At 38.3% G+C, this 26,752-nt stretch overlaps 1 protein-coding gene across 2 annotated transcripts in view; it reads right to left on the bottom strand.

Annotated features, from left to right (window-relative positions):
* Nucleotides 1-4,425: 4,425 nt before the first annotated feature.
* Nucleotides 4,426-26,752, bottom strand: part of prkd1 (protein kinase D1) — a 71,718-nt gene continuing 49,391 nt past the window's right edge. The window contains exons 3-19 of one of the 2 annotated variants that reach the window (XM_088926081.1): nucleotides 24,714-24,845; nucleotides 23,289-23,449; nucleotides 21,612-21,635; nucleotides 19,710-19,920; nucleotides 17,864-17,941; nucleotides 17,135-17,339; nucleotides 16,930-17,053; nucleotides 14,900-14,977; nucleotides 14,089-14,368; nucleotides 13,304-13,356; nucleotides 12,039-12,111; nucleotides 11,704-11,810; nucleotides 11,232-11,393; nucleotides 10,404-10,502; nucleotides 9,311-9,578; nucleotides 6,417-6,502; nucleotides 4,426-5,388 (exon numbers count right to left, since the gene is read on the bottom strand). In XM_088926081.1, coding sequence (XP_088782207.1) covers nucleotides 5,170-5,388; nucleotides 6,417-6,502; nucleotides 9,311-9,578; nucleotides 10,404-10,502; nucleotides 11,232-11,393; nucleotides 11,704-11,810; nucleotides 12,039-12,111; nucleotides 13,304-13,356; nucleotides 14,089-14,368; nucleotides 14,900-14,977; nucleotides 16,930-17,053; nucleotides 17,135-17,339; nucleotides 17,864-17,941; nucleotides 19,710-19,920; nucleotides 21,612-21,635; nucleotides 23,289-23,449; nucleotides 24,714-24,845 — 2,360 coding nt within the window. In that variant the 3' untranslated portion in view covers nucleotides 4,426-5,169. The remainder of the gene's footprint in view (nucleotides 5,389-6,416; nucleotides 6,503-9,310; nucleotides 9,579-10,403; nucleotides 10,503-11,231; nucleotides 11,394-11,703; nucleotides 11,811-12,038; nucleotides 12,112-13,303; nucleotides 13,357-14,088; nucleotides 14,369-14,899; nucleotides 14,978-16,929; nucleotides 17,054-17,134; nucleotides 17,340-17,863; nucleotides 17,942-19,709; nucleotides 19,921-21,611; nucleotides 21,636-23,288; nucleotides 23,450-24,713; nucleotides 24,846-26,752) is intronic. The other variant, XM_088926082.1, reaches the window with a different exon arrangement.

Raw genomic sequence — 26,752 nt, 5'->3', positions numbered from 1 at the left:
GAGAGATTAATTAGACTGCGAAGGAAGCCATCCTTCTTATCATTGGATCGGGTTCCTCTGAAGTGATTCACACCTTTCGTAGCCGAAAGGTTTCTTGTACACCGTGCTAGCGAGCCCTATCAATTTGTATCTGAAGCCTGTAGTTTCCTTTTATAGCCTGTAGTTCTAACAGCTGCACGGGTTGGCAAGAGGGAAAAGGGAGGCACGGAGAACTATTCTTTGTCTTTATCTTGATTTTTTTTTCATGTTTGTTTTTGCATCACTGTATGAAATGAAACAAAGAGGATGGGGATACCTTCAAAGGAAAGGGTTCGCTACCCAGGGGGCTCACGTTCGCGGTGGCCGGAGAGCCTAGCCCAAGCTGACTCTCTTAGCCGGGGTTTCAAAACGGCCAGGTGTCCAGCGTCTTATTGTGTTTTGACAGGTGCTCTTTACCAAACAAACTCAGAATGCTATGCTTGGACACATAGCCTAAAATAAGCAACACGCGAGCTCTTTGCTATAAAACCGAGAAAAATCCTCCACTCGTAAACTTTTTGAGCTTTTTAAAATGGTGGTATCTTTTTACGCATACTTTAATTTAGTTCCAAAGTACGAACGACACAAATAGTCCATTCGATCGCTATTTTTTTTTTCGTTCCCAAGCAAAGTACACTGTAACAGTTCTCATTTAGAAGGCTTGACCCTGAAAAGGCGGGCTTGTATGGACTACACCAAGAATGCCAATATTTTGGTTCATTTGTTCTGTATTTGAAAACTCTAACCCAGCGCAATTTTCTCTGCTGTAATGAATAACTATTTTAGGAGCGAATTTATGGTTTTTCTAAAAAGATTAACCAAAACGGATCTTCTAACCGCTGTATTCTATAGTCTTAATGCCATTTACATCAGATATGCGTAGTGCAACCTGAATTTAATTAATCGTGCTCTTCAACCTCAAACCCCCACGTTTAATTTGGGCTTTTGATTATTACCTTAGCTTTTCTGATTACTTCTTCAGGTCGCATACAATGAATTATTTTTTTCCTTGATTCAAAACGACGTATCCCCAATTTGAGTATTAATGACGTTGGTCATAGAAATGGCAAAGTTATTATTCTTATCGTTTTAAACAAAAATTGAGTTTTAAATATATCTAATTAGTATATTTTATTTATTCAATTCTTTTTATGTTATATAATTTTATTGCGTGGTTTCCGTTCTGGAAAAAAAAACTAAGTATTAAATCATTTCGATCCGATCTTTGCTGAAATAAAAACCTCTTTATTTCAATTTGTCGAATACTAGACTACAATAATACTACAAATTACTTGTTCTTAATTACCCCAAGATTTCAACCCTTGGTAGGGTCGGGAAAACATTATTATTACTATTGTAAGTGCTGCTTCACTGCTTCTAAATCCTTTGTTTGACTTTGGACTGTGTCAGGGACTGGGTGCCTTATCCGTGGAGTTTGCATGTTCTCTCCAGTTTCGCGTTTATTTTCACCGGATTCTTCGTATTCATTCAATCTTCAAAACACATAACAAGATTAACTGGTGTTTCTAAACTCTTGCTCTTGTGTGTCCCGTAATGGCGTAGTGTACCGTCTAGGGCTTGGTACCGCCTTGTGCCCTGCGTCTCAGGGATAAGCTGCAGGTTTGCAACCCTTACCAGAAACGTGGGTGAATGCTGTGAATGTCTTCACGTTTTATACAAACCAAATCAATGAGATTCAGTTATATCTATCCTTACATATATCCCTTGAAAATTCTTTACTGTAAATTCACGTTCACGCCTGGCCTTTGTGGCATGCAGTTGTGCTTAGAAAATGTGGCGAAGAGTGTAAGAATGTTGTCAAGATATTTAGGCAGGATCGGTCGGTGTGCAAATACAAATTTGCACGGAGCGCCATCTGCCGACAGAAAGGCCTGTGTCACAAAGAGCGGAAATCTACATTTTCAAATAGAACGAAGTATTCATTTGGTCACAGGGTAAAGTCTCGGAGGGTCACACAGTTGTACTTCAGACTTATTAGTTTGTTACATTAAGCTAATAATATTTTATAAAATGCATGCTACTTTAGTAGTTTTCAGTTTCCTTTATCAGCTCATGACTATGCAGTGTTGGTTAGTATAAGGTTTTTTCCCCTCTTTTCAAGAACAGGCCGTGCTGTAGGCTGATAATTTGTCCTCAAGCAGCCTTGTAATGTGGGTTACTTCTGCTTACTTTATTATTATTTCTACTTGATAATCATAATTATGATTATTGCTGTTATTTACAACTGATCTAACATAAAAATATGCACATAACCAAAATCCAATCCAGGATTTATTTCATATGCGCATAATCAAAACCATCTACTAGAAGGTTTGTGATTTCCGAATATTGCTCACTCCGATCGCGCCGGTGTTGTGCAAAACCCGTCTTAGAAAAAGAAGGTCAAACTAATTTGATATATTGTTGGTATCTCCTCGTTTGATCAAACGGGAATAATTCGCACTAAGAATTTCTGTGGATATTTGAGACGTTTTAAAGTTTATCATATTTCCTCTGCTTTCAAAACAACCAAAAATAAAATTTCCCTTTTGTGTTTATGGTAGCGAAATGCTTGTTTCAGTAGTTCTGCATCGTTTCTATTGACACCTCTCGGCCCTGGTCATTTACCCTAAAAATAATGATGAAATCATTTTTACAAGAGTTAGCAAAAATGTTAAACATACCACACGCGTGGTGTTGGGGATTTTGTTTTACAGAGTAGCTACTCCACTTCTTTGAATTAAGGTTAAAGGTTGCGATTGAATGGCAAGGTCGGAATGACGTCATTACTTGTCCACAGAGTTGTTGTATCTCTGTCTTCATCTTCATGTTCATGAAACTGCCACAAGGTGGCAAGATTCACATGGTCATTTCAACTCTCGTATACTGCTGCCTTCCCTCTTCACGGGCCTCGACATTCAACAGGACTTCCTGACTGGTTTCGTAAAGTCAAACACTTGAGAATTTACAGCAATAACGTTGTGAAAAGATTGCGCACTGTTGCCATTGATCATAGGGCACTACACGGAAAAGAACTTTCGCTGGAGAAGAAACAGCAGCAGAAAGATTAATTCTGAAATTAGGATATTGCGAAGAGCTTTTTTTGTAATGGAATCTTGTAAGAAGGAATACAAGCTCATTTTCTAAAACAGGCAATCCAAAATATAGTTTTTTTCCCCCGCTACAGTATAGCAGTACAATACAAAATTACAACATTGTTTTTGTTCTCTCTCCGTAATTGGTTTAAAATGTAAATGCTTGCCCAAATCCTCCCTTTCTTTAAGGCACAAATTACCGACATACTGCTTAAGGACCACATAATTATACTCAGTTATGAACTTCTCTGATGCCAGATTGAGTTTAATAATGACAAAAATATATAATAACGGCAGAGTTAATTTTAGCTTGCTGCTGTTAATCAGATCGCTAGTCTGTGTAAGAATACATGTGTTATGACTCACTGGAAAAACAACATTATGACTTATTTTTCAGACCAGAAAGGAGAAAGCGAGAGCTACAGTATAAACAGAAGTAGGAATTAAGAATTAAAAATGCAATGCTATTTTTTCAAAGAATTGGTCATGTAAATAATTAGTAGAAATGTCAGCAATGACGAGCTGCACTTTGCTCTTAATGTCTTCTTAATCACGTTCGAAGTCTGCAGACTTCCCTGTTTCTTGTCTTTATAAACTGCTCTCGCAGACAGATTTTAGCCCCAGTCCCAGCCCTTGTCTTCTGTAGTGCTTAGACAGAAGCCCCAGTTCTCAAGGAATTGTCAGATGTTCTTATATCCCCACATAAATGTCCCTTAAGAAATTGGTTACTGTATAAATGGTTTTCTTTTCTAACTTTACATAAGCTAATGCTGTGTTCTATGTTAAAGCCCTGTTCTGACACATGGTTGGACATGAGAATGTGTCACTCATTTCCCAGTAATAAGCCGGTAATCACATGGTTGTTAATGATGTGTAGTCTAAAATGGACCATAAACGCTCATGTCATTTGAGATATTTCTATTTCCTATACTATCAGATAGGAAGAGTAGTCAAAAAATCCATGTTGTGTTTTTCTATGCCTTTGAATAGTTCAGTTGTATTAAAATATATGTTCACGCATTTTAAATGTTTTTGGCTTTGCCTTGCTTCACTATGAAGAGCATGGAGAGGATGAATCATGAAAAACACTGTAGAAAAAATATTTTTTGTTATTACGTGTACAGGTTTTCTTTATCCATCATTCCATTGTGTATGTTTTTCCTTACACATGTTGGTAAACTTCAATTCTTCAACACTGTGCTGTAGTAAGAAATCACACAAAGGAACTTCTTTTCAAAGCTAATGTCTGTCATATAATAGTTTGAGAACCTATAAAGAATAATACAAGTACACATAACAAGTACACATAGAATTTTTTTCAACTTTTACAGCCCAACAAGACTTTTATTGAAAACTTACACAAAGAGGCCACATGTTAACAAGCTGCTGAACTTCATTAAAACCCATCTTCATAAGAAAAGGAATGTAATTTTATCAGAACTGTACTGCTGTTTACATTGTTACTAAGGCATTGAGGCTTACTTTTTCCATAAAGCACTTGTGCTATAATTGTACAGTAAGGTTTGACCCGTGTGTTCATTATAAAATACTCACATTTGTTGAAGACACTATTCTGAAAATCTTCACATTCTGTATGAATCCTTAGATGTATTGAGACACAGCCAGCTGAACAGCAGCCCAAACCTCTGAGTGCATACAACACTGCTAAACTATAGTAATAAAGAAATTGACAAAGAAGCTTTTCCAAGGTGACAGACGGGTAGCAATCTAGCAAAAGGCACACTTTAAGACATTCTTCTTTTATTTATATTTACGAAACATGAGCAAGAAACAGACATCGGGTAACAGATGGTGGTGGCTGTACTGATTAGGTGAATAGCTGTTAACCGCACACTCCAGCACAAGAAAAGTACAGTTGCTCCTGGGTGCTCAGCAAAGTGACATGGGCTGTCCTTATTCAAACAGAAGTGGGATGAGGGCAGCAGTAGCAGCAGTATTCTGAAATTGTTTTGGGTCGTGTGTTGTTTTTTGCAAGGCCCAGGTGAAGGCTGGCTCCTGGCTGGTGCACCAGCCCCGTGTCAGAGGTTGTGCTTGTCTAGAGAATGCTGACTCTCTCGCCCAGAGCCCTCATCTCTGCCTCCTCTGCCTCTACGCCCTCACTGCAGTCTGTGTGTGGGTTGACCAGGTGAGCTGGGTACTGCAGGCCGTGCTGTCCTGCAAACAGCTCCCACCGGGAGTCATCACTTTCGTGGGTGATGTACCGCTCTCCAATCTTGCATTCAAGCCCTCTCAAGTCCAGCCATGTCTGGTAATCCTGCGAATAATACAGAAACAACAGTATTTCAAGCGCGAGACACACTGAGTGATATAAAGGTTGCTAGTAAGGTGCATGCTCTGACGTGCAAGCTCAGCCTATCGGGGTCGATTAACAGTAGCTACTGATGTAGTTCAAGCAGGGAGCTGCGTCAGCATGCGTAGGTTGCAAAGGAACAAGTAAAGGTTTATTCCATGCTGGGTGATCCGGAGAAGGCTCCACAGCCGAAACATTGTGTTTCTTTTCTTCTCTTTTCAGCATGGACTAAACCTGTACTTGTTCCTTAGTAGCTACTGATGCATCTTAGGCATGGGAAATAGCTTCAGAGTCCTTTTCACACATGGTTCTTTTGTAGTGGAGCTGTGGTTCGATCTTTAACTTTAGAAAAGTGTGAGTTGTCCCTCACAATCAATACATGCTTTTGCTTTGGTTATGCAGAAATCTGCAATGATGCATTTTGTTCTGCTACTATAATGTAGAGAGGGCTTTGATTGTTTAATCAATAAGGTGGAAGGTACTGGATTGCGTTTGGTGTATTGAGCAATATCTTCATTACTTTAGCTCAAACAAACAATTTAATTTTCTTGGGAAGCCACACAAATGCTGCATCATTGCTTTGAGCCAAGAGTATTAAACCTTTTGAAGGCTGACTTTGTAAAAGAATATTTTTCCCATGAGCATGGTGCCGCGTGAGCAAGCATCTCTGAATCTGGCAACATAATCCCCTCAAACCTTTGAGACAAGCTGAGAAAGAAGACTTCTACAAAATATGTCTAATAAGACATGTATAAAATATGTCTAACTATAACAACACAGTTGTGCTGTGTAGCGTAACAAGCAATTCACAATTATAACTCTCTGATGTACTGTATACTTTTTATTTTGAAAAAGATATGTAAAGGCTTTATGAACTGATATATTTGATCACTGTAATAAAGCTGTAATCAACCTGTAAAAAAAACTACTTTTCACAATTCGGTTTAGAAAATGATCATTAGTTAAGTGTTCCTTGAAAATTAGGAGCTTACCTGTAGCCAAGGGTGACTGAGCGACTTGTCCACACTGTACCTCTTCCTCATTTTCACTTGCAGGAGGTTGTTAATGAGGTCAATTGCTGTAATGACAAGGGAGCCTGTCAAGGAATGTACCTTCACATAACAGATAAGCTTGGAAGTCTCTATCACACACTTTTCAGATTCAACATGAGGTAATGGGCAAAACAAAATGTAAAGCTTATTTTAAGGGTCATAAGCTTCTCAGCTTCACTTTGGATGGGTGACCTTAAGGACCTTAATTACAATTGCCATCAGTCAGCATTACTCAGATGAATACACAATCAGAAAAACACAGGCTGCTCTCGTAAAAACCCATTAAACACAGTGAAGCCGTGTTCACTGCAATATATTTAACTGTTTCTCAAATCACGATTCAAACACTAACAAAATCTAAAGCCTTAGAGAGCGGTGTGAATTGTGATGTTCTCGCAAAATGCCGTCAAAGGATGAGCGATTTAGGTATCGTGGCAGTTAGTGTCTAATGAAATTGCAAGAAACAGAACTCAAGACAGATTGTTATGTATAAAAGAATTATGAAACACAAAAGCTGCTGTTCAATGACCAATCTTTGGAAATGTTTGTCTGAAACTCAGACAAGCTTAAAAAAAGGGTCATCCTTAAGAACAGCCATTTAAACAAGGTTTTATCAGGTATTCCTTTCCAGACATAGGTGCAAGATTAAGCTTCTCCGTTCTCATGTAAAAAAAATAAGAAAGGATAATACTGTACATTAAAATACAATTTTCAAAATGGAAACAAGAAAACCAATGTGATTAGGAAATTATATATGGCAAAACAGAACTCGGGGACACATTAAGAAATTCCCTGGACTGCGCATATTTCTGTACTGAGGAGGATAATGAGGCCAGGCGATGAGCAAACAGGAAGCATGCTGATGGAATACAGTCAATAATGCGTTTTATGCTAGAGTAAACCTGCACTTAAAGTCCTGCACAAGGATCCACCTTCAGATCCACAGATTTAGGATGGAGCTTTCTAAACAAAGAAAATATTCATCCTTATCTACGCACACATGCATGAATGACTGCAAGTTAGCAAAAAACAGATGTTGCCAAGTACCTTTCCTTTGTTTCCCTGAAACACAAGCGAGGTGGTTTTTGGAAATGACATCTAACTAAAGATGACAGTCAAGTGTATTTTTTACCTTCACTCCGAAACAATTGACACAATCATGTTTAATAGTGGATAATGGTCCAATTTTAATGTACATGTAGACAACTATATTTTACACTCTGCAAATAAATTATTTGCTAGTAATTGTTATTCATTTAACAGTTAGTGTGGCATGTACCGCTCAAAAAGTTAATTCATTTGTATTTACTTCTATCTTTATGGGCTAATTGAAATATTTATAAAGTTATACATTGATTCACTACTTGATTGTTTGATAAGAAAGTAAGGCTTCATTTCACACGGAGTGTGTACGAACAAAAGAAAGATTATAACCGAGGGCTCATCGAGTTTGTTTGGTAGTTAATAACTAACTGATCCAAAGATCTTATCCAGGCATTTCCTGAAGGAAGCCATATCTGGGTAGCTTGTTCCATACACCCACAACCCTTTGGGTAAAGAGGTGCATAAGAAAGGAAAAATGAACAGGTACTGAGCTGGTCAGAAGGGCAGGTGTTAGTCTTTAGCCTACACCCCTGAAGCATCTCAAATTTGCATGATGTGTCTCAGAGTGCTTGTCCATTGCTTCTTACACAAAATAAATTGTCTGGAATGCTTTCACCTAATGAATGCTAGGTGATAAAGAGATCTTTGATTATCCAAAAGTACATAGTAGCTGAGGTATGAGGTATGAAAATGAAGGTAGTTTCCTTTCCTGGGCAGGACAGCTACACTTCTTACTTCTGGGTTAATAAGTGAAGCTGGTTTGCATGCCGTGAATTGGCAGATATGTTTGCAGAGTTTTCAAAAGTTAAGTTAATGTCATTTAAAGGACAATTTGGGAGAACTGGCCACATCTGCAGGCTCTCCATTCATGGAAACCAGTTTCCCAGGTTTGCAGGGAGCACTGCACGTCCAGCACCCTAGAACTTCTCTTCCATTCATGGTCACATTCGTGATGGCTGCGGGTGGGGAGAGTATGCTGCAGGAAGATGAGCTTTTACTTTGACAGCCTCTGGAGCTCTGGAGCAGGCATGGGAGGAGTCTGACTTAGATCTCAGTGCAAACCACCAAAGGGCTTGGCCCCTCGTTTCAATGGGCTGGACCAACATTGTCTTAGTTAAAATCAAAACTGGGCCATAATTGCTCAAAACTCACAGGGATTCTTTAAGAAGCAGTTTTGATAAGACTCCTGGATCAGCAAGCAATTATTGATCACATATAGTTGGGCCATGTGACCTCTCATTAGAGATCCCTCTCACATTTGCATGTTTTCACACTTTAAAGTCGTTTAATGTGGCTTCATTGATTCTGATTCTGTAGATAATATTTAATACATTAAAGCTTAAACTAAGACAATATTTTACATGATCTCGGTGTATTTGTTTGTGTCGTGGAATATGTAATCTGCTGTTACTCGCAGGGGTAGGTGATGTGCCTTTTTTATCATTCTAGAACGTGCACTAAGATCTTCAAAATAAGGCTGATTTAACTAGTTTCTGATCTCCTATGCTCAGAATAAGCCTTTCATCAAGGACAGTTTTAAGGTAAATGAAATGTTTTTCCCCTGCAGGTAAAGGAGTTTACATATACAGTAAAATCTCAGGATTCACAAGTGTTAGACACCTTGAAGTCTATAGGTGCCCGAATTGCGAATGTAGAGCTCGTGAATGTCCAGGTTTTACTCTATAATCATACAGAACAGATAAATTCAACATGAATGGTCATGGACTTGCCTTCTTGGGATACTTCTTTCCACGGGTTTGGTGGGTACATGAATGCGGCATTCTGGATCTGATCATGAATGTCCTCATCCTCATTAAAGGGAAAGGTGCCACTGAGGCTGACATAGATGATGACGCCTACAGACCACATGTCCAGAGATCTGTTGTATCCCTTATTCCTCAATACCTCAGGGGCCAGGTATGCAGGTGTACCAACCACTGAACGTCTGAAAGATTTCTCCCCAATGATCCGAGCAAATCCAAAGTCACACAACTTAACCTGCACAGAGAAGCATAACGCACAGGCAGGGAGAAAAAGGAACACTGTTAATATGGTAAGACTCACAGCCCCCCTCCTGGGTTTTCATATCTTACTGAACTATTCCAACTTAAAAGTGGTAATTAAAAACACTCAACAAAGATGTTATTTATTACTGCTGCTCTTTACAAATTAATTATAGCTCGTATAACTACTAAATTCCAAAAACTAATTGGTTCTCTCTTTAATCTCATTTAGCTAATGCACATTGTAAAGAAAAGGAGAACAATCTGAAGTCTAATTTCCCTAGAAGAGCTACGTTAGAAGTTGCTCATTATTTGTTGTGGTGGCCCACTATCAAGTATTGCTGCAAGGCTAGAACAAATGCTAAAAATAAATTAGTATTAGCTGCAGGTTTCAAATAAAAAGCACACCTAATACACAGAAAAGAACACTGGCTCAGAAAACAAAAAGCATTATGTACAGTCTCCAGCTATCATTGTCTTCAATAACCTACTACTGTAGGTATACTGTAATTTGTAGCGTTTTTTAACAGAGTGAGTTGATATTAATCCTTCAAACCTTCACAGTTTGTTATAATGTGGGCATTAGTTTATTTTACTTTTAAAGTGTGAAACTCCTGATTGCTGCAGAGTTTTGCCTACTGACTAATCTTGTATAAAGAACAAGCAAGAAGGCTTGAGCAGAAATTGCAGCATGCATGCAGAGCCCATTAGCAAAAGAAAGGAAAAGAAAAAAAAACTATTTGCAGCCAAGTTCTGCTGGTGTGAAACAATGTTGCAAGGCTTGGTATGATGGAAAAATAAAAAAAAAAGTGTTTCTTACCTGAGGAAAGGGGTCAGCAGAGGCTAGTAAAACATTTTCAGGTTTGAGGTCACAGTGAACAATGTTCTTAAAGTGAAGATGTCTCAGTGCTACAAGAATCTGCAAAGAAGACAAAAAGTAATTATCTGTATTTTACAACTAGTGCTCTGATTACAGTCGCTTGGAATATTTTGAGTTTTGTGTTGGGATACAGTTGCTAATTATAATATACTGTACAATTAATAGCAGCTTTTGAAGCCCTCTATTATAGTTAAACATGTCATATATTAACTAGAACTGAATTAACCTTTTTACTGGCATGTTCAATTTAGCCATAAGTGATGAATTTCATTCTTTTACTACAAAATTAATCTCCCTTCTTTTAATTGCCACAGTGTTTTTGTAATTCTGCATTTCATTCATTCATCAACATCATTACAAGCAATATATGGAAGATTTTTAATTTAAACTGTATGCTTTTTTATTAATCACAGTGTTGGTTATCTAATTTTATTAAAGCGTGCACCAAAAAGTGATAGTTTGTTGATAGCATCTTGCATAAATCACTTAAAAAATTTCACACACAGCGACTAGCTCTGGCTTTTAGACTAATCAATGTGGAGGAGATGCAGGTATTCATCGTCTAATATGGTTTTTGGGAGTAGACGTACTGTAAGTGATATTTGGAAAATACTTTAGCATATATGCAGTGAATGAATAATTTAATGTAAACCTGCTTTTAAACAGTCCCGTTTTCAGAATGAACTGAGTGTTCGTTATGAGTGAAGATCTGCACTCTGAGCCCTTGGCAGGACGTCTGTGTGTGCTGTGCAGCTCGCGCACACATACCTGGGTGATTAAAAACTTGGTTATGCGCTCCGGCAGTCTTCCCTTTTCACTTGACAGGATCATCTCCAGCATGTCTCCATGGAGCTTCTCCATGACAACAAACACTCGCTCGGGCGTCTCGAACATGCACTCCAGATTGACAACACCAGGGTGATGGAGGTTCTGTGGGTCAACAAGCAGGCAGTTCTGCCTTCAGGGGCTCTTAACCCGGCTCACATGGTCCAGCCAGGTTACAAGAGGAAACTTGCGTGTGCAGGGTGACATAAAGGGCTCGCTGCATTTCTATTTAAAAAACACTTTTTATGTTTGCGATAGACACCTCACAAATAACGATAACATTCATTGTGCCTAAAGTTTTTTTTAACTTAAAATTATTTTTAATTCACCCACTTAATCTGACGTCATTAAAAATCTACTTAACGTTGTCTGTTATTCTTTAAAGCCGGGGTTACACGAAGAAGCAGCCCATTACCTGTAAGATGGCGACTTCATTCCGCAGCTGGCTCTCCTGCTTCGTAGGAAACCTCAACTTGTCTATGATTTTAATGGCCACGTCCCTTCCCGTTTTCCTGTGTTTTCCTAACACAAGGATCAAGTGTCATCAAGACTTCAAGACGATTCATTTACATAAAAAGTCAATGTGGTGTACAGTAGGGAAAGAGTCTTAACGGCTTTAAGATGGGTGGCAAGCTATACTGTTGCAAGTACTGTAGGTGGCCACGTGTTTCCTATATTTTGCATTCTGGAAATAAATTTAAATAATTGTTGCTCTATTTATTTTAAGGCATCATAATGAAAAATACAGACCTCCATATACTATTCCAAACTGCCCAGAGCCAAGAACTTCATCAGGGAATATCTGGTAAACCGAACTAATATCCTGTTGGGGAAAAAAGAACAGCATTGGTGTAATCTATTTTTCACTTTCAAAATTATGCATATATTTTCATAGAAGCTGACACGAGTGCACATACTGTATGTTTAACAAATTCATGCTGTATAAAATTAGAAAATGAATCACAGCTATTTAAGTAGCCGATGAGTAAAAGCTTAATGAATAGTTTCTCCAGCTGAAACATTACCAAGCTGCGTGCTGGAGCAGTGCTGTTTAAACCTGGCAGGAGATTCAGTGGGTGTCCAGGCAAGGCACAGGATCAACATATCCCATATCTGTGAGTTTGCTAGTTCTTATCTGGCCAGTACACAGTGGCTTCATTCCTTTAATGCTCTCTCAGTAATCCAAAGTCCTTGGAAATGCACTGAGCATTCACATGCTGTTATCCACTTACTAAACATCTCTTTGTCATTCCCAAGCTAATGGAATGCTCTGGGTTATAGGACTAAAACGCCATTCTTGTTATAAGTGTTTATGATTACATACTACATACACACACGTATAAAACAGATCTATAAAATGGTCTTCCACAAGCTTGCAGATCTCATAAGGTCAGGTCATAAGGCTGCTGCCTTCTTAATAATTTTTTGTTTGCATTGCACGTGTACGTTAATTGGCATTGCAATGTACAGAACCAAGCCATATTAAAATTGACCACAGCAGACTATATACTGTATCTATCGCAAAACACCAAGCATAGAATGGTGCAGACACAATCAAGTACCTCTGGTAACTTGGTGTTCTGCAGCAGTATAGTCATGCAGGAGGCTGATAATTACAATGCTGATGCAGGAGTGCTAAATCAGCTATACATTTTTGTTGTTTCTTAATAAGGGTACTTATTTTTATATAGCAAGAATTCTATATTTTTCATTAATATTCTCTGAAAATCATGCTTATGGGTGGAAGACTTTTGCCTGACAGGCTTTTTCATCTGTGCTGCATGTGAAAAGTCAGCATTTCTGCTCCCTGAAGCCCCGTGTTTAAAAGCATGTTACTGACGCGTGAAGATACAGTAGCTTAGAGTTTTCTAAGATTTAAGCCTACTGACATTCAAGAGATTAGCGGTAGCTCTGTGTTTCCACATGGACAGGGACTTATCATGAACTTAATGGGCTTCAGGTGAAAAAGGTTTTACATTTCATTTTGAGCATTTGATTTATTTTCACATACTTACCACATTTTCCTGAATTTGGCAGTTGGAAACAGAAATGCTAACCGAAACATCTTCTGTTGGTTAAAAACAACAACAAAAAGGATGTAATTTGCACAATTGTATCAGGCAAAATGTCACATTGTAGCAACAAAAAAGGTATACAATATGGGGATGTGATATGACCAGTTAATAAAAATACAGAAAAATTCCAAAGAAATTGATTTACCTTTTTTAAACCACAAATAGTATCAATAGTAAATTTGTCAGATATAACAAACAAAAAAACAAAACTTGTCTTCAAATGTTACATATTTTTCCATGTAGTTTGTGTCCAGTAAGGTCAGACTAGAACTGTTTTTTGTATTTAACATATGACTGTAAGGATAGAGAATCACTGAAGCAATCTGGAGGTGTTCACACTTCAGGAATGACAAATATCAATGTGAATAACTAGCAGCATCAAAAAAGAAAGGACCATTGAGACATGGAGCCAGTGACCGAGAACAAAACATGAAACAATTTTAGTAATTACCTTTAAATATTCTAAGTAAATAAGTAAATACAAATGAGTCACACAGTCCATCAAAGAAAGTTCTGTACAAAGCTTAGGGAGTCTAGCTTTTCCCTACTATGTTGAAATTTCCGAATGTTTGAAAGAGCCAGTGTAATCAATGAACACGAAAGGAAGTCTTCTCTTCCCACCTCCCCTACCAAATAGGAGGTGAATGAGGTGAAAATGAGTCTGTCGGTTTATGCAGAGCAGTGCAGTCATGACAGGCACAAAGCGGAGCAAAATAAAGACTTACTATGGTAGCTCTGTTGATTCCCATGGGACACACCCTTTGGAATGACCGGCATCAGGGCATGCTGTATTGCCATTTCCCACATTCTGGCAACATCCTGGCCGATGCCACTTATGAGTACGTTGTTATTAGCGGGCATGTTCACTGTGTTTACCAGATTTTCCCCGACATAGTACATAACATTTGCTGTAGTGATCTCAAAGCAGTGGGGATTTGCTCCAGAAGGAAGTAAGTTGAAGTTCTTTGCTGGTTCCAAGGACAAAACTTCAGATAATGGAATTTCCTAAGAGATTTATTCAAAATATGAATGACGAAGGGACAATTCGAAGTGCGTATATTTTTAATTTCATTAGGAAGTGCAAAATATGTTTTTTTTACAAGTGAAAAGAGCTGTGACAGATTTTTTCCTCATCAGAATATCTAATGCACTGTCAGAGCCAGCCATCTATTGATGAATCAAAAGTAACTTTTGTTAAAGTAACTAACACATCTTTCATATGAAAAAGTAGCTGTACAGCACTGTGCGATATAGATTCTTTAACTCACAGTATTCTTATTGTGCAGTCTCATCTTCAAAACAATTAAAACAATGCATAAAGAGGCTTAGGTTTTCGAATATTTGGTACCGTAGCAGAATCATTTCTACTGCACAGCAGCAGAGAAAGCAGAAGAAAACATACAGTATATTTTTAAAAAATCAGAATACAGAAAAAAGTTTACTTATACTTTTTTCTGGAGCTATTGTTTAGGACCCTCTAGCTGTCCAAATACCACATTGCTGCAATCAAAAGATATCATAAAGCAAACATTTTACCTTATAATACTTGCTCCCTGTGTCATTCTGAAACAAAGTAATACATTTACTGTCGAGTCTCCAATAGTGTCTTTTCCGCTGTTTGAAAAACAAGAAGAAAGATAAAGCCTATTAGTTCCATTTAAGGACTATAGCCAGATTAAGGCCTGAACCAAGTGCTCCCAGCCAATAAGACCCTTGTGGTCAGGCAGCCACCACCTGCTCTTCCTGGTGACTCCAGGAGTGTACAGCCATGTGCTCAGTGTCTGCTGTCCACAAATGAAGTGCAAGGGCTTGAGGAGATCTGACCTATCTGTTAATAATCTTGCATTTTTACATCTCAATAATTCCTTTCAGTTTAGGTTGCCTTGAATACAGGCATTGGTAGATTAAGAAGACTACCAATAAGAATATCAGAGAGCCCTAACATGTTAAACTTTTGGAATTGTCTGATATTAATGCCATTCCTTGCATCAGTAACCCCCTGAATGAATCTCTAAATCTGTATGCAGATGCCAAACCTACTAGATGTTCCATTTTGTGTTTGGTAGGTGTTGCAGTTATATTTACTGTATGCTGGCTTCTGGGACAGGCAGGACTTCGTTGTTTCATTTTTTTATTTCAAATTGTTTAATGCAGTTTTAAACTTGCACGCCTTCTGCTTCACTGCGCAGATAATTGTGAGTTTGTATATGCTGTTACGTGACAGTTTAGCTAGAAGCCAGGGTGTGTGAAAGGGCGTGAAACCGCATTTCTGAGCGTGTAAAATGTAACAGCTCACATGCAATTTCTGCTGATTTTAAAAGCAAAGAATACATTTTTTAACATGTTAAACTCTCCTGTCTCAGAAGCACCTCATTGTAGTTATTAAAAAACAGAAGGGGCTGACAACAGTCATATGAATAATCCAGGAACCAAAAGAAATATAAAAACAACCTGCACCACTGACATCCAATGGCACGGTGAATGGTGAAAATCTAACTGCTTTGTTCAGAGGTTAGTCATTTAAAAATCTGGGGAAATATCATTCAACAGCTTTAGGGCTGTGGCAGAATTGCTGGCATTGCCACAGTGAAACTGCTGAAACATGGGCTTCCTCTTGTTCAGGTGCTGGGGGTCACTTCTGCACAGCCCTGTCACTGTGTGCATCATGGTCAGGCTGGATCCTGAAGCGCCGATGAGGCAGGAAATGGCGAGGGACAACTCTGGCCATGACACCTTCACACAATCAGAAGCTTAGTCTGAGAGAGCACGAGGATGCTTGCACTGTCTGATCTAGAGGAGGGCTGTTGCCTCGTGGCTCCTAACATGGAAATACACTGACATTAAATTAACTGCACTCATGAGGTCCATATGGAACGCTATGAGATAATATGTAATGGTGCAAAATATGTTGATATTCAGTTATGTTCCTGTTTTGGAGCAACCCGTCTGTTGTGCTATTCAAGCTCAATTTGGAAATCCATCAATAATTTAATTGGTTTTCTTGAGCCTGATTGCCATACTCTTTCATTCATCACTTTAAGTCTTCCTTCCATTCAGAAAGGTAACATTTTAAAGCTCATCTGCTTCATCTCCATGGACACATTGGATTAAAGCACTTCTGTACGAGGTACATTTTTTTTCCAATTCCTTTAAGTTCATTAAGGCTTTCTTTATTGAATGATATTGAAACAATTAATCACCCAGCGGTGTCAAGCCCCAAGCACTAAAACCATTAGAATAAGTGATCAACATTTAAATCTACAAAGGAACATTGGTAGCTTGATATTTATAATTTTTTTTTTAGTTCCCTTTTAGTCTGTAGATGGAAATTTAAACTGCTACAGGGATAAACTCAGTCCGCGGCCCCAAGTGTGAGGGGATTTGGAATGAAGCATAGAAGACGTTGAGCATCACTACTGGCTGCTTCTTCCCCTATAAAATGTCTCCATCTGTCACATGCATAGGCACTTACACGAAGAAGGAAATGGATCAGAATGGCCTCAAGATGTGCTGTGAAGTTGCAACACCGAGAATCTTCACTGTACCAGATGAATTTGCTCTCTTACCAGTGTGTCTTTACTTGTAAAATGGACCATCCATCCTTCCTTCAACACGTTGCTGCTTTTCCTCTTGGTGTGCTTGACAGACTGCACCACTCTCATCAAAGGGATGTTGTTGCTAGTGGAAGGGCTGTAGAAACACCGGCAGTGCGTTAAAGTTCTTGGCGTCTCGGGGGGCATGGCTGCAGCTAGACGGGGGGGGTCTCCTGACCTTATCATCCTGCTGGAGTCGTCGGGGTCCGCGTCGTGGTCCTGCATCTCCCCGATGTCGCTGTGGCCGCCGCTCATGGAGATCACCGAGTCGTGGGCCAGGGACTCCTCCATGTCATCCGCCAGCCCGCCGTTCCTCTCGCTGTCGTTGTCGTCGCTTCCTTCCTCCATGACAACATCCGACTCCGGCCCCGGACTGAGCAGGTCTGAGGGAATACAAATGTCGTCTGCCGTCAGACAGTGTTGTGTGCTTCCCAGCTAGACAAGGAAACTTGTCCAGTCACTACACAGTCGCTTGTTTTGCGCTGAATGATTTATTTTTAAAATCATCTATTTTCTATTTTTTTTTACATTTTAACAAGCAGAGAAGGCCAACACTGGTCCTACAGAGCCACCGTCCAGCAGGACTTTAATCATTAACATACTACGATCAATACCAAGAAAATGTCAAACTGTGGTCCTTGAGAACTATGGGGTGTTATTACCATCTTCTCAATTGCCACAATATTCAGTGTTGGTATTTCACTTTATCCCAATATGAATTTTTGAATTAGAAATATATTGGCTCATGGCTCAGAAGTCTGTTTCAAAGTTGCTGGGTAGTATTTTTAAAACTGCAGCTGACCTGCCAAGAAGAAACTAGTACCAGTTTTGTGAAACATTCATCTTGAATAATCTTCCCTCTATATGTCATGGAGATACCAGGGGACACAAAAAGTTGCAGACTTGCCTCCATTAATGGCTACTTCACCAAGGCAATTATTTGGCACTTTGGGAGCACAGCGTTTATGGCAGTTGAACTTGCAATCTACAACAAATGGAAAAAACAACAACCAGGATTTACTGTGGGCATCATCACAGATACCTACAATGCAGACTACTTCCCTAGTTCACCCACGGCCTTGTCCAGATCAGATTCCGAGATTCCGAGAGGACAGAGAGGTCTTGGTGCGATGAAGGGAATTTTAAACAGGTTTCTGTCATTTCTTGTTTAGAGATATGGCGTGAAAGGCTACTAAAGAGCTCTACTGTTACACAACTGACCATCTAAACATCCAGTTAATTTTCTACTCATAGGAATGCCCTTCAGCTTATGCATTCGTGCCTATTTCTCTCTTGACTGAACATTTTTTTCCCTGAGAGTGGAATGTCACTTACTCCAAGTATGATTATAAAGAACATATCTTGTTAAAGACTTTATAGAATGAAAGGCTGTTGGAATCCCAGAGTTTTCGTCCAATGAGTAATGTAAGTTGACAGTCTTTCTTTTTTGTGATTTTTCTGCAGGAATAGTTTTTATGCGTGACAGCGAGAGGGCACTCAGTAATCAAGGGCAGCATTCTCACATTGCTGCCATTCTGCATGTACTTTGCAATGAACCATTTACGCTGAATACAACACAGAATGCATGTATTCCTGTGAGAGCATCCATTTAGAGGTTAATGTTAGGAGCAGCTTAGAGAGTCATGATTGTTCTGTGAAACTGCCAGTGAACTAATAAGGATTGATACTGCTGTTAGCCTCCTATAGCTTTTGTTTGAACTTTAAACAGAGACGGGTATGTGTACAGGGTATGTGGGTGAAAACGTCGCTTTAAGCTGTAGTTTGTGGCGTTTCTCAACTTAATACATGAACTGATTATGATTCTGGCAAAACTGCAGGGACAGTTAGAATGCATGTTATTTTCTTACAAAGACTAACACTAATGTTGGGATGTTCATACTCGCATCTGCACTGTGTATTTCACTGAACCACTTTGCGAAATGTGAAACTGGAGCAGGCAGGATTGAACTAACTTGGATATTACTGCAACACTATCTGTAAAGCTGTGAGGTAGAGGCGTATGAACATGTTAAACCTACAAAATAGCCCTGGAAGAAGCAAAAGCACATCAAAGCTTATATTTTCACTCACAAACAGGAGCTACCAGCCTCAGGCCCATACTTTCCTATCCAGTCATTACAGGTTTCTATGTCTGCGCATCTAAATCTTGCCGTGTTTTAACTCCCTCAGGCATGTCACTTGTACCTGCTCCTAATATTTCGTCAAGGCTTCAAGGAACAACAGCTTTTTATTAGACCACTTTCTTACATTTGAAAAGCAATTTCCCCTACTGTTCACAATATTTCAGCTTTCCTTCTCTATTTGTTCTCTTGCTTGTATGGACTAAAGCAGTGAAATTGCTTTTAAAAGGTAGAAAGCATGCCCTTCTAACAGCAAAGATATTGGTACAATAATTTTATTTTAATGCGCAGCTGACAGGGCTAGATCTTGATTCGCCTTTTGTGAGGTAGAAACTATAATGTGTAATTTAACCCAGAGTATTATTTATGGCAGGGCTCTGAGCATTATTTGGCAGAGTTTGCACAATGAGTATAAAGATTTGGCCACTATTTGCCCTGTGACCAAGGTAAGTGCATCCCATATCAGTTTGGCCATTGTGTTTCCTTCACTAGTGTGAGTAGGTATCACTGACAATATCTTAACTTGAGGTGGTTGACTTTTCCTATGAACATATTTAATTCAAGATTTGGATTTCCCAGGTGAATATCGATCAGTAAGTCTGAGAAATGCACCTTTACATTGAAGGCCCTGCCGAAACAGCCCTTTAAGAAGCTTCTTGCAGTACTGGCAGACAGTGGGGCGCGTGTAAGAATGGATAACAAAGGTGTGAGGCACTTTCACTTTGGAGAGCAAAATCTTGTCCAGCTGGATTGGCCGTCCGATGTATGACTGGGAGTTCGATCTCTTCTCTCTTCCAATAAAGGACTCGGACTGCGTTTTCTGCTGTAAAACGAGATTAAGAGAAGTGTCCTTTAGCACATTCATTTTTTGGCATAATTCAAAAACTTTAAAAGCACATCTAAACAACAATTCTACCCCACTGTTTATTGTACTCACACATATTCAGAGTATACTGAAGTGTCTATGGCTACTGAGAATGAAAAATATGTTTTGTAGGAAACTAGATCAGTGAGCAAATCCCTTCATTTTAATTAGGACAGTCCAAATGAATAAGAAAAAATGCAGCTCAGTATTTAATTAAAATCAGAAGCTGACAGTTCATTTTATAAATGTGGAAAAGAAATTGTAAGTTCACAAATAGAAACCGATATAGATCACACCTATAAATACAATTAAAAGCACTAAAACCCTTGGATATTTTAATTGTTTTACATGCTAGGGTTATTTTTTTAAAAAAAGTGTCTTGAAGACCTGCTCAGTGAGTGTGTTGGCTATATCGTTTGTCAATTTCAGCCCCTCGTTTGTTTTTTTATACCTATGTATTTTCTTTGGCAAACACTTATGAAGCAATTTTTCACATAACAGGGGTATTATTTATCTTTGCATATTACTGTGGATTTGTGGATGAGCTGTAGATGGGTTTTCTATTCTGCCACAATAATTTTGTGTCTGTAGCTGTTATAGAGTCTGAAAAAATTCAAACTACTAATGCAAAACAGCTTATATTAGAATTCATTATATAATCTCCAAGGTACCAAGTGGAAGTAGTGTGAGACTGGTCTCACCAACTGTTAAGATGCTTTTAACATCTGAAAAATCAGCAGCTAGACACACATTAATAAAACAGTATTCCCCTATGCATTAGTCATAGATAGCATTACTTATTAGTCTGCGAAGGTTTTAAATAATTAGTGATGCACCTAATTTCTTCACTAATAAAACTGGCAGCAGGACACTAGCTGATACACAGTCTAAATGTGTTTACCTGTCAGCACTTTAACACAGTCTGATGTTTTCTTGGAACACAGAAACTGATCTCTCCTCTCTCTGGGTTAGTGCTAAGGAGGAAGCTAGGGAGCAATATGTTTTTTTTTTCCAAAGGAAAGCACACTAATGTAGAAAGAAGATAAAGACTGAAAAATGTGACTTGATCACAATTACCTTTCATATATTTGTAAAACGCTTAATTTTCAGCAGAATGTACACTTCTTGTTGAACAAAGAAATCCCTAGTAACAGCCAACAGTATGGAGCAACAAAACGTGCAAGACCAGACCGATGTTCTGCACTGAATTATTAATATCGGAAATGGAATTGTAAGAATGGAAGGTGTTTTTTGGAATATCAGCGTTTTTGTCATGAATAAAAGTAGTTATTTATTCAGAATGTGCTTTGCTAACCTCAGAGAAAATGTTAAATACAAATGGACTTTGGTTTTTTTTCTTTCAGTTCAGATTAAATCAGTTATTCTTGAGAAAAATATACAGCTGGGATAATGTTTTACTGTTCCAATGAAAGTGTTAGAAGTTCTAATGTCATTTTGGCCTATCTACACCCTGTTACAGCTGCAGATTACCTTACTAAAAAAAATAAAATTCTCATTTCAGATAGTAAAATACATAAAGGACAAACACCTAAAACTGAATCAGTGATATATTGGAAAATGTAAACTGAAAGCAGTCACTTGAATCAGCAGGGAAAAAAAAACATGAATCATGTTGAGACAGTACCTACCTCAACACTGGGGCTGACAGGAGACTGAGGCATGCAGAGCAGACAGGACACAAACAGGCAAAAAACATCAAAAGGGAACAGAAAGTAGTGATTATTCTGCTGTAAGTTAAAAAACAATGTTGCACCATGCAAAGAGCCCGTAGGCACAACAACTAATAAAGAGTAGCAGGAAAGTACAGGGAACACTTTGAATCATTGCAGCATGTCCACGTTAGTAACACTTTGCATGCTACCTGTTGTACAGTGCTATTAACTGGAAAATAACTATTACTAAATACTATTAATAGATCACTAAGTAAAATGAGAAACTGATTTTTTCTACTGTGTATATTCCTGCCAATTACTTTACCATCTTTATTTCAGATAGTTTGATCAATATCTTACTAAAATAATCAAATTCCATTGCTAGTTTGTACCGCAACACACCTTGCCTGTAGTACAATGTCCTTGTCTAAGGATAGCTATAGCACTGGCAGAATACACATTGCTTTCTTTCTGCAGGCAGTGTATATAAAAACAAACAGCTGTGATGCAATTCAGAAATTATGTGCATAGGCTTTAAAAATAAACAATAAATCTGGTTTGCCACATGTTCAATCAAATTTAATCTGAAGGAAGCTCCTGTAACCCGAAACTATACAACTGACTTTCTGCAATGCAGTATACATTATTTTTATAATGGATCTTGAGAGGTATGATTACTAAAAAGTATTGATATAATTAATACATTTGATCTAGGTGGCAAATTTAGTTTTACAATGAACCATGAAGAGCAAATTATCTTTAGTTATGAATGTTAAAAAAAAGTAAAATATATATTAATAACATATTATTAAAAGCAATTCATTGGCTCAGGAAACAGACTCTTGGAAAAACTTTTATTTTACTTTTATTTTAATCATGACTTTTATTTTAATCTCAAAAGGGGCTGTGTAGAAATATGGAACTACAAAAATGCTTGCTTGTCCAGTCCAAGATAAACCTAACTTATGAACCTATAAATACTGATAAACTAAAATGCAACTTAGTATTTAGGGGAAACGCCTAAAGACAGGGAATCAAAATACAGAACTAATAATATTAACAGCTACAGTATGTATTTGAACAATATATCATTTACAGACTGGTTTCTGCAGAATTATAATTACACAGTTAGACAAACTCACTGCAGATAAATACTGGGGAAGTATGCAATTCTGAATCACCAGTTGCTTTTACTGAGGTTATTTGCTCAGTGAAGCGGATATGAATTCAGTAAGTAAGATTAAAAGTCATGAAAAAAGACAATTTTCTGCTGTAGGTGTCCGTGCCAATAGTACTGTACTGTGCAAACTTTGATATTTAGTATAATGAGCCTAATATATTTTCTTTCAAAATGCTACCAGATTATGAGAAAGCTTTCTCAGTCAAGAAGAGAGTTAAATAAAGGACAAGTTAGTCTCCATTCTTTTTACTGACAAAAATGTACATTATAATAGAATCTGAAAATCTTCAACATTTTATTCTACTTTTTAGTATTGACTTGCACCTGTGTACATGAGGTTTTTATACACTGACGCTGTTCACAGACTGACACGAAGACAAGGACAGACACATAAGACTGAAATTCTGCCCTAGGTCGTAGTGAGACACTTTTCTGAATCACTTGCAGGCAGTCTCCAGCGTTCGTGTTCTTACCAGTAGTGCTTCATCTGACGTGCAGGGCGAAGGCTCAGCAGAAACTGACCTTGAGGTAGTCAAGCCAGTTAAGGAAACATTAGACAACCTCCTCTTGCGTATTCCACTGCAGTTGTTTGGAATTTTAAATGCACAGCGCTTGTGGTAGTTCAAGCCACATCCTTTTAGGGCAGACAGAGAGATAAGACAAAACATTGTCAGCTTATTTCTAAGGGTTATTTAGGTTAAAACATGCAGAGGGAGTACTGTAAGTCCTGCCAACCCAAAGAGACCGGTCGTCTGCATACTGGTGGTTGATGCACACTGCTGGTACTGTTTTTCTCAGCACAGTTTCAGTCCATCTGTAATGACTTGTTCTCTTGCTGAACAAGTGCAAAGATGCCTTCTGTAGTGGGAAAGAGTTCAGAAATGCCCAGGAGTCAAAGACAGACACAGGCCTCCACTGTTTCACCCATCCTCAAATCACTCAACAAAGTGACAGCACACTTCTTTCTCTACAAACAAACTCAGATCAGATACTAAAGTCAGCGTTATTTACTTTAATCATCTGCAATTCATTTGCAGGGCATATTTTATGACCCCTTGAATTCAGTGTGGTTTATTTTGGAGTGAAGTGTTAACTCCCAGTGCTTCCTCAGCCAGAATCATCTTCCTGACAATGAAGAAAGACTTTCACAGGTCAGACTCTCCTGCCAGGACTGCAATAGACGAGGTGTATTATAATACTTTCAAGAACAATTACTGATATCAGTTCTGCAAAACAAATCTGTTATGCAGAATTCATACAGTATGTAGGCCTTTTTATTATTATCTAACATTTTGTTAAAAGGTTTAAATATACACATTAGGATTTACTCCCACAACAAAGTCAAAGGGTAACTACAGTGTTTACATGAGCTGGAATAAGAATTCAGGATAGTGTGTGGGTAGCCATCAGTCAGCTTAGAGTGAGACAGGACACTGATTGGATATTTTCTTACTGCAGAGCACTTCAACATCTTAGAATTCAGATGGAAAGAATGACATTTTTTCTAATCCCCTCTGACAGAATCATTTTTCCAAGCAATTTTTTTTCCCCCACATACATTTTTCTCGTGACATTAAATCCGTACAAACTGACAGCAATATTCACAAAGCATTTTTTGGACCTTTTTCAAAATGGATGAAAAAAATTACAACATCTAACAGGAGTGTTTGAACAGCCCACAGGGAGTTTTTAAACAAGCGTTCTGAAAACCTTATGTAACTAATTTGCGTATTTATTGTGGTGGTTCCCTACTTCAGTTTTGGATTTTGTTCTCAAGGCTTCAGGATAACTAATGGATGTGAAACGTTTGTGTATCTAAGGGTGTCCTGGACAAGCATTTTACGGTCTAGTTTTTAATGTTTGCTTCCGTTGAACAGTTGCGCAGGAGGGTCTCTTACCTTCACACTTGAGACCTTGTCTCACAAGACCCCAGAGCATTTCTCCACAGTGATCACAGAACGCCGGAGCTCTGTAGGAGTGGACGAACAGCGTGTGAGGACGGATCTGAAAGTCCTCAAATGTGGCAGAGGCTGTAAAACAATTACAAACCATTTATTTTACCCAGCAGTGCCCTGTAAGGAATCCTTCCTCTTTTCTTTTTCCCTCCACAGCTTAACGGTTTAAGAGAGAAAACACAGACCTGGCTGGTAGTCCCATTGTTTATATTCCCCAAAGGTAATTTGAACAGCAGAATCACAAGCTTCATCTTCTGTTGACAGCTACCTGTCAACCTCTAAGCCAAGCAGACAGTCTTAGAAATAGCAGCTCCCAAGAAACACTTTGAGGTAAGGATAATAACGTGAAGCAAAATTATTTTTCCTCCCTTTCCAATTTGTGTACACACAGAAGGGCTTGAAGATCTTTGTTAGCTATTCAGCTGCGGCACCACTCCTCATAGTCCACAGTGGACTGGAGACATCCTCGCAAACATTCAGGATTTCCCCTTTAATGCCTCTTTTGCTCAGAATGCTACAGTCCAGCAGATGAACAGAGTATGTATTCTATGACATTTGTCATCCACAGAGCTGAAAAAACAGAGGTAACTCAGAAGGGAGTTAGGAATGGTAATTTAAAGAAATTAATCTAACTAGGAATGTCTGCTGATGACAGTCATAATCCTTCTGTGACAATAAGCCAGAATAGATGGCACAACTATGAAATTGATAGACTATATATACAGTATATATGTTTTCTACTGAACAAGGCATAGCATTTTAAGTGCCATTAGGTGGCTAAAAGCCCAAACCAAGATGGGCCATCAGCTCCATCATGAGCCAGATTGAGTAAATTAATCTGGACTTTAATTCCCCATGGAATATCAGTGACAAATTGCTTTTGGAAGGGAATTCCAAGGCTTAAGTGTGAACAAGAAAATGCCTTGACATTTCTGTGCCTTTGGATGAACAGATGGGATAGTAATAAAACTGGCATCGCTGCATTTATTGTTTGGATGGTTTCCCTGTAACCTGGCCAAAGAAGAATCATGTACAATCAGTGTGCCAACCTTTATATGGTCATATACAGTAGGGCTGAAACTGGGTGCACCATATATACGTCTCACATGCAATTCAAGAAGCTAAAATACCTTTACATTGAAAATGTCAATAAGGAAATTTATGAATCATGAATATAAGCTGAAGAAAGAAAGAGATATGCTATTTTTGGCGCAAGAGAGCATTCATTATCAAGTGTACTGAGCATTTAAGTTAGGCTTTAAATAAACTGTACAGTATATACAGTATACCACACTGAGTATTTATGGAGGGGTTTTCAAACATAAACTAATCTGTGGTATATTTGGTGTATTTTTACAGTATATTTTAAACACAAACCACAAAGATGAACAATCATCACAGAAAATGTAATTTTTCACAATGTCCAAGAAAGTCTGTGTGTTTTCTTGTAAGAAAATAAATAAGTGCACAAAAGACTATATAGGATGTAAGCAAAAAAGATGTTCTCGGGTGACAGAAATATGCTATGAATGCATATTTCACTGCTAGGTTTTGACATTAAAACAACAGAAGTAGAACCTTATTTCCTGTAAAGTAACAGGCAAATATGTAAACTTTGTAATAAAAGGCAACACTGGTCAGATAATGCAGAGTAAGTGACCTATAAATACATGTTTCAATTTTAAAAATGCTCCAAATTATTGGCAGTTTTTTTTTCTGTGCCTACTTTGAACATGCTGATTAGCAAGTAGGTTACTTAACAGCATTCTGCTGATTTGGGGTCACCTGCTGATTTGGATAAAGAAATGGTTGATGGACTCTGCTCTGGGCCCAGCATGTGTTCAAATCTGCCATCGGAGTTGCATGTTCATTCTTTTCTAAATTGGCATGTGCTTACCAAGGTACAGCCTATTGACTGAAATAGTCACTGCTCAATGAAGCATGTTTTTTTTTTTTAAGTCAAGGAGCATTTTTAGCTTTTG

The sequence above is a fragment of the Atractosteus spatula genome, chromosome 9, assembly GCF_055471065.1.
Source record: "Atractosteus spatula isolate fAtrSpa1 chromosome 9, fAtrSpa1.hap1, whole genome shotgun sequence".
NCBI classification, from domain to species: domain Eukaryota; kingdom Metazoa; phylum Chordata; class Actinopteri; order Semionotiformes; family Lepisosteidae; genus Atractosteus; species Atractosteus spatula.
This window is presented reverse-complemented; position numbering and strand designations above follow the sequence as displayed.